Source organism: Nothoprocta perdicaria, unplaced genomic scaffold, assembly GCF_003342845.1.
Source record: "Nothoprocta perdicaria isolate Ctin4 unplaced genomic scaffold, notPer1 scaffold_108, whole genome shotgun sequence".
Lineage (NCBI taxonomy): Eukaryota > Metazoa > Chordata > Aves > Tinamiformes > Tinamidae > Nothoprocta > Nothoprocta perdicaria.
Window position 1 is genome coordinate 2128151 of NW_020454183.1, and position 19959 is coordinate 2148109.

Below are 19959 nucleotides of genomic sequence, written 5' to 3' on the forward strand. Positions count from 1 at the left end.
CCATGAATAAAGGTCCGTTTGCTTGGCAATTTTTTCCCTATGTTCAACTAAACTTTTTGACAAATAGAAGTGACTGGATTATACTGTTAAATTGCCGAAGATTTGGATCTAGCTGGAGGGTCAGTCTTTTTTTGTTCCATATCCCCTTCTCCTCCAAGATCTTCTAAAATGTGTATTATTTGACGAACTAAGAGCAGCTGGCTCTTTAGAAGAGAAATGCTAGTAAAAATCTGTTTAGTTCATCTTGTTCATCTAAATTGTTCTTCATACTGTTAATATTTATGTTCATACATTCACTCACTGTATTCTTTAAGGCATTTTTCATCTCGATCTGCCTTGTTCTAGGTGCTTTTTACCATTTGCCATTGCTGCACTTTTGCCCAAGTCATGGGTTTAATACCAGATTACTGTTTGGTTAAACCCCGCAGGTAGCAGGATGCCGGGATTGAAGCAGTAGCATGACTGTGTCAGTCCAGGGTACCTCCCACAGGGCAGTAGCAGTACTTTTGATCATATGCAGTGTCATTTTGACGTTTTGAGGGTTGTATAATGTATTTTCAGAAAAAAAAAAAAAAGGCAACATTGTGTTTTAACAGTTTAAAGTATTTAGTTTCTTTGTGTTCAGTACTTAAAATCGTGTTTTACCAAACCCATTGAAATTTAAAGTTGTTTATAACGATTAGCTTAAAACCTGATGGTTTACAGCTCAATTGAGTGTTACATGCACCTGCACTGTGCTTGTCGGCTGTCTGATTTGGGCCAGAGTGGATTTCTTTGAACGACTTTCTCCATTCGCCCTGGTCTTTTATCATCATCTCCCGATTTCTGCCTTCCTGCTGCCTTCCTGCTTTTGTCATTGTTTTCCTCCCCTGTAAAAAAGTATAAACAGTCTTTTATCTCCTGTCCAAGTGGTCTCATACTGCAGGAGATAACAAAGTAGCTGTTAGTGGTCACGTTAGGAAAGTCATGAACCAGGTCATCATTCAGCAGTGCCTGGATATTTCACCCGCTGCTCAGGAAGCCCCTCTGTGTATTCTCTCTCGGGCTGAAAATCTCTTAGTTAATCTCATCTTTTATACAGAATAGCTTTGCACCTATGCCTAAATCTTCATAATCTTAGATGTCAATATATTTGGAATATTAAATAATTGATCAGAGCACTTGCCACTTAATCCTATCAATAGGTTAACTTCTAGGACTAGGAAATTAAAACAGAAGATGAAATTACTTGCCCAATATTCCTTGTATAGAAATGGATTTTTGAGAAGAATTATATTAAGGAATTATTTTCCCAAATTTGTTAGGTGTCTGTTAAAGATTTCCATAATTAAACATAATCGAGTGAGATCTCTTAAGACTGCTTTAAATTAATTGTGTGTCCTTCAATGTTCAATTATAAACATACTGTTATTTATTTCTTACTACACTGGTTACTTCCCCCTACCCCTCCCCACACACATACACAAAAACACTTTGTTAGGAAGAAGCCTGGTGGTGCTTACGAGTTGTGAATGCTGATGAGCAGAAGAAACCTGCTTTTTAAGTCCAGTACTTAGGGAAAGAGGAGAAAATCGGAGAATGCATTGGAAATTATCATTTAGATCTATTTTTAAACAAGGTTGGTGGAGTTAAAGAACAGAAGGACTAAATGTTAGCACCCAAAGTAACTTCCCCCCAAAAAGGGGGCGGGTGGGAAAGGTGATAACACGGTGATATTCTCTAGTATTTATTCTCCTTTTCATAGGAAAACCCTCATTTGGAGACTTCCACTGATTCTCTTGAGGATGATTTCCCTGTCAGGTCACTGCAGGGACTAAGTTGCTGGTCTGGGCCTGTCCCACTTTGGTTTGTGTCCTGGCTCATCACCGCAGAGCTCAATGCCAGTGACAGCCTCAGATGCCTCCTTAGACATGGGGTGCTCGAATAGTAATGGTAATTTTATTTTCTTGGATTTGTTAGTAAAATACTGTATTTAATGCGTTGTCCTTCTGAAACATCAGCACTATTTCAGAAAAAGAAAAAAACACACTTTTGGTCTAAATCTTACTCTTCCTTATGAAGATACGTTATGGTGATTTGACCACTGTCAGATTCAGTTTTAAAAAGTTTTTCCTTTTTAAAGTAGCCACATTTAACACTTTGATCAAATGATGGCAGTTCCGTTGAGCATGTGCCCTGGAAGATGTGTGTGGAAGTGAAGTGACTCAAGGGCAATTTCCATATACTTTAAATTCTTCACCTGCCAAGTGCCGCTCACAGCTCCTCTTTCCTGCCTTGAAGACCTTGGAACTATTTCCTGGCAGAGCCTTACAGCAGAAAGGCAGCAGTGCTTAATGCAATAAATGCCCATAAAGCAACTTGGCCTAGTCATTAGCTTTTAAAATGTCCATCAAGGTGAACCATCAGGACAGTTACTTTTTCTGTGTTTGCTTGGCAGTTGTTACCTCTTATTTTAAATGCTATTGAGCTCAAATACAGTAAGTAGATGAAAGCTCACTTGGGCTTTTTACCATGTTGTTTTAATGCAGATCTCCTTTTCTGCAGTATTTGACAATAATTACTGTTAGAAATTTCAGTTTAAACTCCAATTTAATTGTTCTTTTTGAAACACAAAGTTGCTTTGAGAATCTGTAATATATACATGTTCATAATTCAAAGCTGTGAACTTCTAATTTTAAGAGGTTTCCATCTCCTTATGGATTTCACTATCCAAAGGCCTGAGATCATTGCGTGGGATTTGCTGATATTCAGATATCGAGCAGAATCTTTGCCTTTCCCTCTGTACCTTTTGCTGGTTTAATGACCTTCCAAAAACCAGAAAGGATTGGAGCCCAGGAAGAGTTTAAGTATATTCTTATGGCATTCTTATGTTCTGTCTTATCCCTTTTCATGCATGCTTGCTCATGCTTTTTTTTTTTTTTTTTTTTTTTTTTTGCATGGATCTGAAAGGTGCAACTTCTATTTTTGCGTGCGTGATTACCTTCTCATATGAGAACTGCTTTGCAAAACCCTTTTTAAATAGGTCACTCTGCCACCCTCTGCACTGGGCTGATTATGTTTGTTTTGCTTCCCTGAGCATTTTTGTGCTCAATGAAATTATTGAAATGTTGCTTCCTATGTGGAGCTGAGAACCTACGCAGCGTTCAGAGCTGTGTGGCACCTGGCCTGCATGGCCCTCTTGCCTGCATGTGGTCTCTAAGGGCTCTTGCTTGCAGGCAGCATCTGGCACCTAATCATTTGTACCTACATTCCATATAATAAATATTTTTAGAGCAGTTATTTTGGAGGCAATAAGCCATAGGGCAGCTATCTTCAACTTGAAAAAGACCCCAAACAGAAATGTGAATGAGGCAAAGCTTTCTAAGCATATTTTTTGAATATGTGACATAGCATTATTAACATTAATAATAAATGTGTGTGAAATAGTTTAATACCTTGCTATAAGATGCAATATCTGAGATTTTATTCTTCAGCCAAGTCACTTATGGTTACATATTATTGTAAAGTTGCAAAGGAATTATCAGTGCATGTATTTTGCTATAAATGTCTTGCAGCTCTCAGGTACATTTCTAGTTGGTTCATGAGATTGCCTTTTTATTGACATTTAGTTTACATCTCTCTGAGGGGCTTGGCTTGTTCAATGTGTGTTATTTCCCAAGACAGCAGATTGCTCGAGAGGCCCAGTGGCTCCTTACTCAATTAGAATGACCAGAAGCTTTAACAACTTCTTCTTAAGAACTGTGTTTTATCTTATGTTCATGAAGGAGAAAGTGGCCTACCTTAAAGCAAAACTAGAGCTCTAGAAGCAATTGTCCCTCAAGGAAAAAAAACAATATTTTCTTTTGCCATAGTTATGTCAAACAGCTGCATTGCAAAGATAAGTTGCCTGCTCTGTCACAGAGTTTTCTCTGCATATCTACAGTCTGGAACAGTCTTTTTTGTCTCTCTATCTCACCAGTTCATCTTATTTCAAATTTCATTTGAAGATCTCTTGGCCATTTACTGAAACATAGTTCTTCTGCCTAGGCTGTGCTGTAGCTAGTAGTTCTTTTGCTGATCATGGCTCTTGGGTCATGCCCTTTGAAGATGGGATTCTACTAACTTACTGTGTGTAAAATGTATAGCACAATTTCTTCAAAACCAAGTTGTTCTTTAAACATAACCTATGTTTTCTGCCAGCTGACTCATTTTACATGAACTTAAAAAATGGGCCTTTAACTTGTGCGTGGATCTTTAGCTAACAGAATATAGTGACTGCTTCAGAGAGTTTCAACTCCGTGGGGAAATCTGAAGTGTGATTTTTTTTGTCTAACTCTAAGATCTGTATTCATTTATGAGACTTGGTGGTTATTTTTCTATTATTCTTTATATTATGTGTATTTTCTGACAGACACTGATAAATACTATCAAAACCATGATGTGCAACTGCTCTTCTTGAGAAAGCTTCCATCTCCGGGTTTGTTAGTAGGGGAACAGAGGCCTCTATCCTAGACTGACCAGCATTCACTCACTTGTATCACTCAAATGAGGCTACGTTTTCTCTGGATAAAAGTGCCTGTTGTCTTTGTTACTGGAGACAGGAAAAGGGAGAATGGTCTTCCAAATAAAGCTGTTGTGGCCGTAGCTCTGGACCACAGAAGATCTTTACTAAAAACCTTTGGACAGCTTCCTCTAGGGGAGGCCATGGCTGTAACTTTGTTGCAGCCATATTTCATCTGTGCATTCTTGATCCATACGTGCTAAAACTGCTAACGAAACTCAGGTTTTGCCCTGAGCCCCAACCCTGAAGTCTGCCAACCTCCTCTTGCATCCCTAAGGACTCCAAACGGGTCATTTCCTTCTTGGCTTCTTCTTAACTCATTTTTACCTTCTTACTGCCCTCTGTGCCATCTCTAGTTCTTTTTGTTTCCCTGTGCGTCACTTCACTGAAATCTAGTCAAATTATTTCTACGCCATTTTTCTTTGGCTGAAATTATCTAATCAAACACTATCATAGTGTCCAATCTGCAATAAATGCCTATTGTGTTTTGTTTCCCCAACTGCCATACTGCCAACCATTCCTTCCTTCAGCCTTTGTTCTGCAGGTGGCTGAGTGAACACGTGAGGTTTCAGGTATGTCTTGCTCTGAAACGTTATTATTTATTCACAAAGTGGGGAAACTGAGATACAAATGCTGACCTAGCATTCAATATGATACAAGCTCCTGAATTCTGTTACTGTGCACCATATTCATGAGCCTTGCTTTTAATTTCCATGCTTATTCTTTCCTGCCCATTTGATCTCTGAAGAAAATGATCCTCCCCACGAGGATCTCAAATGTACCAGTTAATCATGTAGGGCTCTTTTGGCAGTAGCATCAATATTCCTGCTGCCTTCCAGAGGCCAAAGGTATCTCCCTTTCCCAAACTATACCCCTTTCTGGAAGTCTTCTCAGCATTGTCTTAGTTTTGTTCCATGAATGTAGCTATTCACAAGTGATTGCAGCTGAGATGTTTGGTGAAGGAAATGGTGGTTCTGGTACAGAGACTTTCCAAGTGGATAGCAGACTTTTTCAGAAACATCTGGGGTGTCAGTGCTTTGATTCCTATTTGACCTAGTATTGAGAGCTCAAACTGAGCAACATATTATAGTGATGCAATTTTATAGGCAATAAAGCCAAGTAAGCTCTGTAGATTGATTGGTCTGAAGTCACTGGACATTATTGCTTGGTGGCATCTTCAAAATTAAAACAAAAACAAAAAAAGCACCCTACCTGCCTACTTGTAGCCACCACTAGGCGTGAAGTTGTGGATATAGAAATTTACTTTTGTTAAATGGGCTGATAATTTTTCTCAGGTGTTCTCTTCAGCTCCAGGATTTGACAACCATCATGTCTAACACATTCAGTTTTTGGGGGGCTTGGGCAGACTAAAGCTAAGTCAGATTTATGCCTTTGGAAGTTGAAAGATATTTATACTTAGTGACCACATGTAATAGGTTTACATATGGCTGCATGTGTAGTGTGCAGTTCATGTTGGATTCAAAGGACCAGGATTATATTTTGGGGTTAGATTGTTTACTTGTTCTAATTATTGCCATTAGATTCATCATGCTTAGTTTGGAGCAAGACTTTTCAGCCCAGCATTTTCCTAAAGAAGGGTGTTGTGCTTGAGACAAGGTATGTCCTGGGCAACACAGCACAAAGCAAGGCTGTGCACGTGCACGCTGCGTTGAGTGGAGGTATATGAGAGAAGGCAGTTTAATAATTTGATAAACCTTTTGTTTGTCAAATGGGTGTAAATATTGTTTTCTAGATGTTGAAGTTAAATATAGTTTTGTACTTGCATTGTTTTAACATGCACTTAGCAGTATCTCTGGAAAGTAAGGAAGTTCTTACAGCCTCTTTTCCCTAATCTCTGACTTGACACATAATATAAATATCTACCTTTGCATATATCTGTCTTTTTCCTGCAAATCTGAGAAACATTGCTCCTTAATAGGTGTTGTTTTAGTGCTTTAAGGAAGTTGGCTTTCAAGGAATATACTTTTTTTTTTTCCTAAGTTGTTTTTTAAGTTGTTCTTTGTCAGGGACAGTCCTAGAGCTGAAGGGAAGAGATACTTGCAAAGCTGAGATGTTAAAAGGAAGTGCATATATCTTCATGTAAAGTATTTGACCTTGAAGTTCTGCTTTATCTCCAGCCTTGCAACTGCTGATCAGATAAATTGAGCAAAACAAACCATTAACAAAGCACCTATTTGGCACCAGCGTGGAAACACAAACACGTTTATGCTGCTAAAAGTAAAGCACTGCCAGGAAAGGATACTGCCCCCGTGCTTGTGCAGTATGGCTCAGTTTAATTAGGCCCAGTAGGATGTGCACATTTGATGGTTCTTAGGGTTGTTTTTTTTCCAAAAACTTTGAATTAGTGGTATTTAATACAGAAAAATCCCAGGGGTTTTGGGTACTTCCCTCTTATCCCAGAAATCGAACTTCATTAGCGCAGTTATTAATATTCTCTTAACAGATGTATCTGAAACTAACATTTCAGTTCCATTTTTTTTTCCAGGTTCTGAATCACTGATTATTCTTTTTCATCAGTGGGGCTGGTGAAATGCTTTGCTGCTCTGTGTGCTCAGTCTCTCACAGCCACTGCTCATAGTCTGTTCGTAGCACGTTGAACTTTCTTTTTATGACCGCTTTCCTTAGGAAGTCAGCTATATCAAATCACTTTTATTTGTATATTTTTGTCATAACTTCTAAACTCATGGGCAAATTTCCTCTGAGTAGAGGAGGAAATGATTTAAAAATTCATCTAGAGCAAGTTTTATGAAGACGGAGACTGGAGGAAAGGCGGCCAAGACTGCTTCATCATTTCAAATATTTTATTAGATATCATCAAATCCACATGAGAGACTTTACAGATTCGGCTGTAGGAATATGAGACAAAACCATTAGAAAACAAGAACAGACTTCTTAAGGGTCAGTGCTCATAAAGCCAAGTGTTCAATCTTAGCTTTTAAAAATGATTCAGGAACAGCATAACATATTCTGCTACATTAAGTTAGCTAGATAAATGGCTTGGTAGCATAGCATATATTTAGACAAAATAATACATCATGAGTGTTACAAAACAGAAATATAATGCAGGACCTTATCGGAGAAGGATCATGGAAGTAAAGAAAAACAAAAAGAATTTACACATTTCTTCTTTTCTAGGGTAGATTTAGCATGAAAGTAGTTTCTAAGCTCTATATCTAGATAGACAAAGATTTTGTTAGTAGCTCTTCAAGAAAATACCTCCCAGAAGCGGCTATCTGACTTACTAAACGAGAGATCTGCTTTTGCCTTGGTCTCTGAATTCAAGCTTCTCTGCTGGAAAGTCTGTCTTGCTACATTGAAATAAGTGACCGTTTAAACACTGGTCTTAAGTAGAGAGGCTCTTGTTTAGAAACAAAACCCTTTACATGCTAAGCGAGGGGACTGGTAACACACCAGGCAGGTGTCAGGTGGTTACAGATGTGCAAAAGATGAACAAGCAGATCTCTAGCAGCTGCAGAATCATTTCAGTTTCCTTTTTTTCCCTCTCTCTCTTTCCATTTTTTCCCTTTGCTCCAGGCAGCTGACAAAAACTTCTTTGGGATTCTGTCTGGCTTTTAGTTTATGACCACTTGAAAAAGTCATAGTCACAATGGCTGCCGAACAGTTGGGGTTGAGGGTCACAGACCTGAGGCTTTACCAGAGCACTGTGAAATGCTACGACACTAATGCAGGCTGTGATAATGCTTTGTCATCTTAATTGAATGCCTAGCCAGAAGTTGGTAGGTTACAGTTGCCAGAAATAACTGTTCTTGATATAAGTCTAAAACAGTATGAAATGCTGTCAGATCTATTAAAGTAATTGATGCGTCAAACTTAATTTCCTTTAAAATTGTGATATGATAGGATAAGCAGCTGGTGATATCTGTGTTGAAAATAAATGGTGCAGCTTCACCCTGGGCATCCCAAAGTCATTTGCTGCAGAATCAAACCACAGGTTTCCTAAACTTGTAGGAAGCCCTTTAAGTAGGTGCAGTCTTTCTGTACTGTGCACTTCATTCAATTTAATATTTTTGCAAAGATAAAATCCATGCATGTTGAACACAGGAGCTGGTAGGAAGTGTTCGCGTTCACACCACACTCAGCAGGTACCCGAGCCAGGGTCCAGTTCTGGTACCTTCCCCCCAGCCCACAGTGCTGCTGTGGCTCTTGTCCTCGTGGTGGAAGCTGCTGCTCTGAATTTGGGCTCTTAGCTCCAAGAGCTTTAACTTCCCGGTTTGCCTACTCTGGTTGAATCCCAGCTTTCTGTGGGAGCGCCTTTCTGTCATTCTTGTGCTCTTCCTGCCAACTGTGCTCCAGTGAACTGGAAAAGTGACTCAAATGGGCAAGATCCTGCTGCCCTTAGAAGCAGGATTCAAGGCTATTCAAAAGCATTTAGAATAGCAGTTTTCTTGGCAGATTCCAGCCTTGTGCACTAACTTGCAAAATGGGTTTCAAGAGTCTTAAATTAACCAACTGCAGCAGTGCTGTGACAAGCACTGCAGTGATGGAAGCCCGTTTATGAAAAGTCCATTACAGTATTAAGTAATATTTTGCCTGTTTTGAACAGAAGTGAGATATTTATCATGGATAGCAAAGGCAGTAATTGGTGATGGAAAAGGAAGTATGGGGATAGAGACAAGTGCAAATTTAAAACCAGTCATTGGAAGGGGAGTACAGAGGATTTGACCAGAATTCTGTAAGAACTGGTAGCTGAAATAAGAAATCATTAGGCCAAATATATTTAATGAAGCTTAACACAAGATTGCAGAAGAGTAAATGTACTGCTTACACTTGGAACAGTTAAGGGAGAAAGGCCTTGGTTGCATTAAAAGTGGACTTTGGAGACCCGTTAGTCTTAGAGTATAGAAATAGGGTGACAAATACAAGTGCAAGAGCAAGAATAGGGGAATGGAAATGATGGGCAGACAGTGAGCTGGGAGTCCTGGTTGAACTGACTGCAAGACCTGCATCTCCATTGCTCCCGAGTTAGCTGAGCCCAACATAGAACATCCTTTTTTGAGTGTTCGTGTATGAAAGGCATGTTTTTATTACTGTTTTGTTTTTCTCAGAATACTTTTATTTGGGGTTTCTCTCTTTAATTATCCAATACTGTTTTTCTTACATTTTAGAAGGTAGTCTTCTTTAAGAATATTCAATTTCTTCATGCTTTCTTTAAGATAAGTCAATATACCAGGATATTGTGGTGGGTTGTTTTGTTTTCCTTAAAGTGTTAGAGGCCCTTCCTTGGCTGATGGTTAGCATTTGGCTGTTCTGTTTTCTCCCTGATGATGCACAGATGGATGTTTGTATGGCTTCCATTCACACTGAAAATATCCCTTCCTTAAAGATGGATCAGCAATGCTTATCTACAACTCCTGTGTTTCAGTTAGAATCTGGGTAGGTGGAGAAGAAGGTGGCTTCCCTCTCATCCAAGAAGATTTCTGCAAAAATGCATGTAGATGCATTTTCCCCACAGTAGTGCATGGGATTTGAGGAGCAGATGGTGTTTCAAGATCTGCTTTGGTTGTGTGGGGAAATAGTCAGTGTCTCATGGGAATATTTTCCCCTTCACACTCTCTCTTACTAGACCAGAGCACAGAATTGTTTCCAGTGCTGCCAGCGTTGGTGAAGACTCCTCCGTCTTTGTGTTTTATTGGAAACAAACTCTTTCTTGGAGATTATTAAAATGCAACTTTGGATTGATTGGCGGTCTTGCAATATCAGTCTAATATGTGCTACTTTGGTTATAATGCCTTCAAAACCATGTCATCAGCAATAGACAGGTATGTAGTTCCATATGCCAAAGCCTCTTTGGCCAAGAACAAAAGTAAAAAAATATGAGTAATGTACTCTAATAATCTTTGCATTTACATTCCTATTTTATTATGCTAGTAAAAGGACTGGCCATCTTATACTGCAGTTCTGACTGAATATTAATACATTTGTCAGAATATATGAAAGCAATATAGACATATAAATATGAAAATGGCACTTTAGAAGACTATCATTCACTTCTCTTTTTTTCTGAAGCTCTTTCCATAGACTGATTTATTCATTAGAGAATTTGATATATTATTTTTAATCATTATTTCCAGAAGTCATGCATTGCCTGTATGTTCATCGTGGTTTTATAGAAAAGCTTTTATGATGAAAAATGCTAAAATATTTAATGTCATACTTAAATATTTTAATGTTAACTTCTGAAAGGTCATTGCTTACTATTTTTTATTAGTTATTCTTTAGTAGTATCAATGTTTTACTAACATCAGAAAACTTTTATTACTCTTCTCTCTGATAATGAGAATTTTGCATGGAGCTTAAGCTTTCAAACCCAGGAATCTTCAGATGTGCTAACCTGAAATCTGGTCCTCAGGCAGTGGAGCAAGGATGCCGAATTCACGGTAACCTCAATTCCTGTGAAGTGAATGCCTGAATTTGCACTTGGTGCACCGACTTTGAGGCCACTCATGTCAAGAATATGATTTGAGGCTTTACATCCCTCTAAACTGTTCTGCATTTGTGTCATCTTTGGAGGCATTGCTTATGTTGTTCGTCCTAGGTCTGAAGTAACAGAATTAGGATTTTCTCTGTCTTTAATCCTTTGATTCAAAATGTTGAAAATAATAGCATGAGAATTAAGCAACACCTAGGATTCTTGGTAGGTAGCACAAGGATAAACAGCCTTTCTTTTACAACATACAACCACAGCTTCTACTGAAATGGTAGTATTTTTCTATAGTGAATACTCTGTAATTAGGGCACGTGCTTGTGTCTCTCAAATGTCAAAAAAGAGGATGGTGAGCATGTGAAGAGTCTGCATGAGGGTCATATGCAATTTATTACTTATGCTTAATAGCTTGGCTCCAAGGTCTAGGGAAGACTTTGAGTTAAGGTGTATGGTCTTGAGAGGTACCAGGCACCTCATAAATGGGGAGGAAATTCCTCTTTCCTCCTCTGGGAAGGACCATCAGCTGGGGCTAAGGCTGTACTTAGCTATGCCCTGGCAGTTATGGGGATTGGATATTTAAGGTAGAGTTGCAGTGTTTGCATGTGAGTGGAGAGCCAGCCCTCAGTATAAATTTCAGGTGGAGATACAAAGTTAAATGACAATAACTAGGGTTTTCCTGCTCTGTCGTTGAGGTGTTGTGCTGGCTTCCAGTGAGCTTGCTATAGTCGAATTCATTCTTGCCCTACAGTAGTTCTAGCCTCATAAGACAGAATAAGCTATTATAGATTCACATAAAGTAAATCTAAAAGGAGAAAAAAAAAGTCCCTCAAGAGCTTCCATTTTGGTAGAAGTTGAACAATTAAAACAAAAACAGAAAAGAAGAAGCGAAAACGGCAACCTTGTGGATGAACTACTCATCAGCAGGGAGCAGAAGCAAACTGAAAGGCGGGTGTGTTCCTGCGGGAAGGGCCCGGGCGTTTTCGGGCGGGTTATAAATACCCGGGTGCTGCGAGGAGCTCGCACCCAGCGGCCCAGGCCCAGTTGTTGCTTCACGCGGCCGTTGCCAAGCAGTGGGGCTTGCTCCTAGCAACCGGTGTTGTGCGGCCGGGAAGCAACCGGATCCCTCCGGGGCACGTTGGGATTGGGGGAAGGGGCAGGAGGTTCCGAGTGAGGGCTGGGGGTCCTGTGGCCACCAGTGACGGGCCTGTGGTGAGGTGGTGAGAGACGACATGGGCATGGACGGCACGGCAAGAAAAATCCCTGGTCCCAGGCCTGGCTTCTGCTCGCTCCTCGCCCACTGTGCCGTAGCGACCGACCTGCCCTTCTGTCATCAGCTGCTTGTCCTCATGCCCAGATAAATAAATATATGCATATATATACACACACACATACAGGGACTCAACGATCTGGAAGGTCTTCTCCAACCTTAAGGATTCTACGGAGCCGCTAGGGCGTTTTGTTTTGTGCACACTTGAAAAGATGCGTTTTTTGCCGTTGAGAAGTGTGTCATTGCTAAGGAGAATGAGCGTGGTAGTTTGGTGTTCTGTGCTTTGGGAACACGTGACTTTCACTGTGCTTTTCGTCTTCGTGCCAAGACAAATATTTGTGCTCTGAAATTGCGTAAACCTAAACTGAGGCTCACCTCGTTTAGCCTCTAATTAAAAAAAAAATATATATATATATACACCATCTCAAGTTGTGTTTGCAGTTGGTCCAATTCTTAAATATGAAACTATGAAAACCCATCAAAAGCCCTGTCATCACAGACATGGAGCTATGTTTGTTCATTGCATTCCTAATGGAATGGATTTTTTTTCCTCCTTGGCATCAACTGATGTGAAGAGTTTTCCTCATTTACAGAAAATACCTGCTAATGATGGTTAGACATGCAACTGCTGGTGGGATTTGCCCTCCACCAAGGGAATTAATAAATAATTTCCCATGTAATGTCTTCTTTCTTTTAGATGGGAAAAATTTCAGTGCAAATTAATCTGCTTAGATGAAAATAGGAGCAAGCAGCATATAAATAAGTGGCTATTTTATTTCATATTTTAAATGTAAAATAAACAGAACCAAACAGAAATATGTTTAATTTGGCCATAGAATACAGTTAAAACCAGCATATTTTAACACAGGATATGCAAAATATCAGATAAGGAATTGCACTTATTTTTTTGTACATCCCAGAACATTTCTTTTTCAGTTTTGTCTCAATAACACTGCTGTTTCATTATTATAGCATAACACTGTCAAATTGCTGGTAAACGTTCCATTTTGATAGATTTGTTGGAAAATAGCAGCCACCTTAGCACATGCAAAATAGGCTGAAAAACCAGTGTGCAACAAGGGGCAGTTTTTGGATGCTAAATTTATAGTGCATATGGATTTGCTATGTGTGTGTTGCATATTAAATTTTGTAGCTGTTTATGGTCAAAATTCTTTACTTTGAAGTTTTTTTTAGGTTTGAGGGCATGTTTTATGTCTTTTTGCAAGCCCGTGTTGAAAGCCAATTTTCTTTTAGGCTGGGCTTTTAAGAAAAATGATCAAAAAATAGCAGACTGGGAAACTTGTAGGGGGTTAGATGTGATGAGTTCTCTAGCTCTGTCATAACTTTTAAGTCATTTTTAGCATCTGTCTTGCTCTGAGTCTGGTGATAGATTGGAAGTTTTTAGGTTTTTGGGGTATCAGCAGGTCGTTGGTGAAGCAGGCAATTACTTCTTTCACTGCTGGAAATCACAGAATCACAGAATGGTTGGGGTTGGAAGGGACCTCTAGAGATCATCTAGTCCAACCCCCTTCTCTAGTAGGGACACCCAGAGCACGGGGCACAGGGCGGCATCCAGGCGGGTTTGGAAGATCTCCAGAGAAGGAGACTCCACAGCCTCCCTGGGCAGCCTGTGCCAGGGCTCTGTCACCCTCACACTGAAGAAGTTCTTCCTCATATGGAAAGAAATTTCTAAATCTTTTAGGTCTTTTTTTTTCCCAACAAAAATAAGCTGGATACTTGCCATACTTCTACTTTTTAGTCGTTTTGTTAGTTGGACATTTCTCTGCATCTGCTTCTGGAGTAAAACTCAGACTTTGGAGAAGTTTTTTTCTTACAGCAGAAGCATCAAGTAGTGACATCTATAAGCATGAAAATATTATCACTTGGTTTTCTCTGGTGACCAAAAGGAGTATGGATATGTCCTTCATGGAGAAACTGATACCGTAACAAGAGCAACAGAGGCTCCCTGGGTCATCTAGACAAGTCTCCTCCTCCATCCAACCATGCAAGCTTCTCATATAGGACTCCGTCTTAAAAAATGCTCATTTTTCACTCTACTATTAGCAGTAGAAGGCTTTTCCAAAATCTCTACCACAATTGATAGTGAAAAATCTTTCACTTTTTTTTTTTTGCTAAGCTACCTCATAGCAAATCTATACATATTTATTCTTGTGACAGCACTATTTTCGAACGAAAGAATTTTTTCCCTATTCTATTCCCTCTGCTGTTTTTATAGCAAGTAACTTCATCAACTTCATCTCCTCTCAGATTTTGATTTGTAGACGAAACAAGCCAAGCCATTTCTCTAGTAAATTGACATGTGTAGTTATCTCAATAGTGTTTTCCAGTACCTGTCCCAGACTGAAAAATCCTTAAATGGGGAGGGGCTTCATAAGGCTCCAAATGAGGTCTTAACTATAGCTTTGTAACTTTACACAGCTGTTAAAAGCAGCTTGTGCTTACCAGAAACATCTCCTGTTGTCCCTTGTGTTGTCCCCTTTCATGCTGGCACTTGTTCCCATCGTCATCCTGTGGTTCCCGGGTGTATCCAAGCATTTCTCCCAAGTTGCTCACAGTCAACAGGCCTCGGCCCTGCGGCAGAACCTCCGTGTTGCTGCTCGCTTATCTTGGGCTTTCCGTTCCTGCCTTCTGCTCTGTTTCTGTTATCCTCCTGTTTCTGTATTTCCTCTTAATTTTTTGATATCAAACTTTATTATCACTCTTGTCATTCTCATAATATGTCATTAATTAAAACATGAAATAAGATTAGACCCGAGTCACAATCCAGAATACAGAGGGTATAATCCCAGTTCCTTGATGCATGCAAGATAAGTAAGAGTGAAGGCTTGTATCCAATTCAGCTAAATCTTTTGGATGAAACATTAGGATATTTCAGTTCTGTTTGGATTCAATAGCTGTTTTCCTTGCCTGTATTTGTAGAGGTACCTAGGAGATACCGAATAATAGCTAACCACTTATGTTTTGACAACACTGCTTAGTGCCCTACAGCAGGGCTTGGTCCCTGTTTGAATAAGCTCTGAAAAAACAAACCCTGGACGGATGTTTTGAAAAGTAAGCGCAGAATAGCACGGGGCAGCGGGGAGGGAATGTAAAATGATGTATGCAGCTCGTCGTGGAGGTAGCAAACACACAGAAATCACCGACCTAGGAAGAGAAAGAGTTTGTGACACCAGACTGGGTGAGAAAAGAATTTGCAAGATCTTGAAAAATAACTTGTGATGGTGAACAGTAAAAATCCATTTTTCCTCCTTTTCTATTAACTCCCCGAGGGGACTATGTTGTTTTGATGTGAAGCTTGTGCAAGCCACCGACAAGGATTTTCTTCTGCTGTTTTTTTCCTGTGGTGGCAGGAGGCTCGAGGTCCATCCTGCCCTTGGACTGGCCCTGCACGCCCAGCTCGCAGCCCTGGGGATGGCAGGAGAGCTTGAAAGGGCTGGTGCTCCTTCCAAAGCAGACAGAACCCCAGTCCCCCCCGGATGGGTGCAGCTGGTCACTCAGGGTGACTCGTGTGGACATCAACAGGCTGCAGAGCAGTTGCTCTCACTGCTGGCAATGGTGGTACAAAACTTCTCACTTATTCAGAGATGCCTTTTGCTTCTTGTCTGTGCCATTTCTGATGGGAGTTTGTCAGAGTTTTCAGATTTGCAAAATCCATCTCTACAATGTAGAGCTGGCTTAAAAATAAGATTGGCTGGAGAGTTCGTAGCATAAAAGCCATCTTCAACACAGCGAGGCTGGCAGCTTAAAGAATAGCCCTTATGGGAATATCCCATAGCCTGGCCCTTAATGGGTAAGACAATTTGCTGAAGGAAAAAGGAAAAAAAAAAAAAAAAAAAAAACCAGCAACAAACCAAACTTGGGGAAAAGTAACAACATTTGTGCTGAGCCACAAAACGAAAATGAAGCAGCCTCCCCACATTAGAGGCTTTTATAACAGTATATTAGAAGTGACAGAAATTTATCAGTGTTTTATGTGAAAGAACTAGTGGAGGAAAAGCTCGTGGCTGCTTTCGCTTAGCAGGATACCAGGAGCTATTAAGCGTGTCTGTGAAGTACCACAGCATTTTAAAACACACAGAGTACCAAGAGCCTGGGGTAGGTTGTGCAACTCCTGAGGAATTTACTGTCTTGGTTATCTTTTGCAGAATGGATGTTCTTCCTACTAATTCCTTCACAGTGTACTTGGGGTGATTATGCAAGTTTTCTACTTGATTTAAGTTCCAGAATCCGTCTAGTGCTTAATTTTGAGGAAGTTTGCGTGCCTACATATAGCAGGAATGTTGGGAGAAGGTGTTGGGGCTTTTGCTTTGGTTTGTTTTTTGGTTCTAATTGTGCCCAGTTTGGAGGAGTGACCCAAGCCCGCTGCTGCTGAGGTGTCCCTTGAGGTTTGTGCAGAGTCGATGCGTTGCCCAAAGCCATCTCCAGTTACAAAATACAAGTCACAGTATTAGGCGAGGAACTGTTGCCTGTCCATGTGCTGCAGAGCTGGTAGAGGCTGGAACTGGGAGCTGCACGTTTTTTGTCTTTTTAGGAAATACAGGAAAATGTCAAACTCTGCATCATCACAGGCACGGACAAGGCCCGACCGCCTGCGCGAGGGCAGTTCTGCGCATGAGCACCTAGAGTCAGTGGCCTCCAGCACTGCTAAGTGGCTTATGTTCTTAGAAACCTGTAATGCTGCTCGAACAACCACTGTTTTCTCTAGTTGTCTCACCTGAAAATATCTCCTGCATTTTTTCCTCTCATACAGCTGCCAGATGTGACACAACTTGTTTGTATACCCAATAACAGGCTTTTATCTGCAAGATTTGGTTGTTTCCTTTGGTCTTGAGAAGAACAGCTGGTATCTTTAACAAGTGGGGAAAGTAGTCTGGCATATTTGGGGGGAAAAAATACCAGTATTCAAAGGATTCGCATGTTTACTAATTAACACAATAAAAAGAAGAAAGAATTTTTAAAATGAATTAGGAAATCTTATCTTGAAAATCAAGTGCTTTTTTTTAAATAATAGTAGTAAACTTTAAGGTTAGACACTTTACTAAGCTGACTGCATGTAAATCACCTCTATATGTTCTACTTTGCTTCAATGTTTCATAATTTTTCTACTGAAACCTGCCAGTCACTGACCACTTCCTTGTGGGGGAAAATACCATCTCCACAGAGTTACCAGGCCTTTTGGATTGGAATTACTCTTCACCCATGATGGAAATGCTGACTTGATACCTCAAAAAAAAAATACCAAACCAAAATTTTCTCAAGTACCTTGATGATAGAAGGTGTGAGGCTCATAGAAATTGTCTTTCATGACATTTATTTACTGTCAAAGATATATATTGCTCTTTATAGAGTTTTTCTTCAGAGTGAGCTCTTCCCTGGTTAGGAGTTAGTAGCCTGCATATACTACAAGGTGGCTGCAGTGGGCAGAAATCCAGAAATGTGTCATGGGTAGTTTACTGATTGCACAGAATTTCAGTGCTTTATAGTCATCAGAACCTAGACTGGTAAGATTTTGAAGGACAGATATGAAAGGAGCAATAAAAAAAATAATGACCCAAGGAGAGCAGGCTGGCAGGGGAGAAGTCGTAAGCATGTTATCAGGGTGCCTCTCTGGGAAGGAAGGGGTTTTTGGTTGTTATGTCTTTTGCAATGGAAAATAACAAAGTAAAAATGCATAACGTGTTTGTGATTATTATAATCCTTGAATAATTCTCACATACTGGGTTATTCTAGATCTTTTCCTGCACAGTAATGTAACTGCGTGTGATGGCTGGAGTTTTCCACTGCTACAGGCAGCCCGTATCCTGTACTTGGATGTTCGTGTGGATGCGTGGTGTTGAATCCCATCCTGTGGAGGAAGATGCAGATCTGTGCCTAGGAAGCTCCTTAGGAAGTTATCTACTTGCTGGGCTATTGTTGTTATTAATGAATTTTTATTAATGGTGCAGAATGAATCAGTGCATTTCCTCTCCCAGGTGTGGAACAGACTGCTCCAGTTGGTGATCTCATTTCATCTTCTCACTTTACTGTTTGCCATCTGTACTAAAACCAACACACACATAAGATTTCAGAATCAGAGGTAGAATTTGAACGGAAGTTGATTTAATAATAATAACTGTTTACTTTATAGCACCGGGAACTTACTGGCTCACTGCACTTATTCCACTGTTGCTACGTAGACTTTGAACCTTAGGAAAGTCGCAGAATCACAGAATGTTCAAGGTTGGAAGGGACCTCTAGAGATCATGTAGTCCAACCTTCCTGCTCCAGCAGGGACACCCAGAGTACAGGGCACAGGGCGGCATCCAGGCGGGTTTGGAAGATCTCCAGAGAAGGAGACTCCACAGCCTCCCTGGGCAGCCTGTGCCAGGGCTCTGTCACCCTCACAGTGAAGACCCTCAAAGTAAAGTCCTACCTGTTGATCTCAACTCTTCTTCTCCTGTGTCTTGCCCAGGCTCTGATCCTCCACCAGCTGGGGCGCTACAGCCTGGCCGAGAAGATCCTGCGCGACGCCGTGCAGGTCAACTCCACGGCCCACGAGGTGTGGAACGGCCTCGGGGAGGTGCTGCAGGCCCAGGGCAACGACGATGCCGCCACCGAGTGCTTCCTCACGGCACTGGAGCTGGAAGCCAGCAGTCCCGTGGTGCCCTTCACCATCATTCCCAGGGTCCTTTGATAAAATTGTCTCGGTCTGAGCCCTGCTTGAGGAAACCTGGTAACTGGTTAGTGCGGGAAAAAAACATAAAAATAAAAATTAGAACTACATATAACAAACTCCGGTTTGTTGCCAGGAAAGCGGCCAAATCAGTGACGTGATGCAATATATTAACCTTAGACTGAGAGGCCAGAATGGCTAACCAGAACCAACACTCGTGTCGCCTACACTTTTGCCCTGGTAGTTTTAAAACATCGTTATATTGTCCATGGATGATGTGCCATATTTTGTTAGTGATATTTGAGTGTTACATAAAATTATAATGAAATCAACTACCAAACGTAGAATAATATATTCAAGTTAAAATTCAATGGCAGAGCAGGCTATTTTTAAAAAGGCTGTTACAAAAACTGCTCTCTTCCTGCCTCTCAACCTCTTTTGGCCCAAAGTCAAAATGTGAATTTCTGTTTCCATCTTTGTTTTAGTCCAGGCCAGAAAATCAGTTGACTTCTTTTTAGTTGTTAATAACTGTGATGTGTGGCTATCTGTTATCTCTATTTAGAACAAAGGCTGAGTACAAGAATATTTATATTTTACCAATGTATGCCTGTTACAAAAATATATTAGTTATTTAAGTTTAACTTTTTTATGTGAATTCAGAGTTTATTTATCAATGGAAATATGTAAAAAGAAGCCTCAAATGGAATATTTACCGACATTCCTTATACATGACCCACACTTGGCTAAATGGGAAGATTATGTTGTTAATAAAATGATTTTTAAATGGAACCATGCCTGTGTGCTGATTAAGTACCCAGAGGAACGCAGATCGCTTGGGAATACGTTTTAATGATGAGGGGCCTGAGGCTGGCTGGCCTTGAAGAGATGAGCAGTGCTGATATTAAACGCCCTGAGGCCAGGTTAGAGCACAGAAGTTGCTCTTCTTACCATTAGCTTTGTTATTTCAGATTTCCTTCAATCTTTACTTCTCCTTATTACTCCTTCTACTCCAG

General features: G+C 40.3%; 1 protein-coding gene across 2 annotated transcripts in view; it reads left to right on the forward strand.

The window, feature by feature from the left end:
• TTC7B (tetratricopeptide repeat domain 7B) overlaps positions 1-19539 on the forward strand; it is a 104647-nt gene extending 85108 nt beyond the window's left edge. The window contains exon 20 of one of the 2 annotated variants that reach the window (XM_026046709.1): positions 18746-19539. In XM_026046709.1, coding sequence (XP_025902494.1) covers positions 18746-18967 — 222 coding nt within the window. In that variant the 3' untranslated portion in view covers positions 18968-19539. The remainder of the gene's footprint in view (positions 1-18745) is intronic. The other variant, XM_026046701.1, reaches the window with a different exon arrangement.
• The last annotated feature ends 420 nt before the right edge of the window (positions 19540-19959 follow it).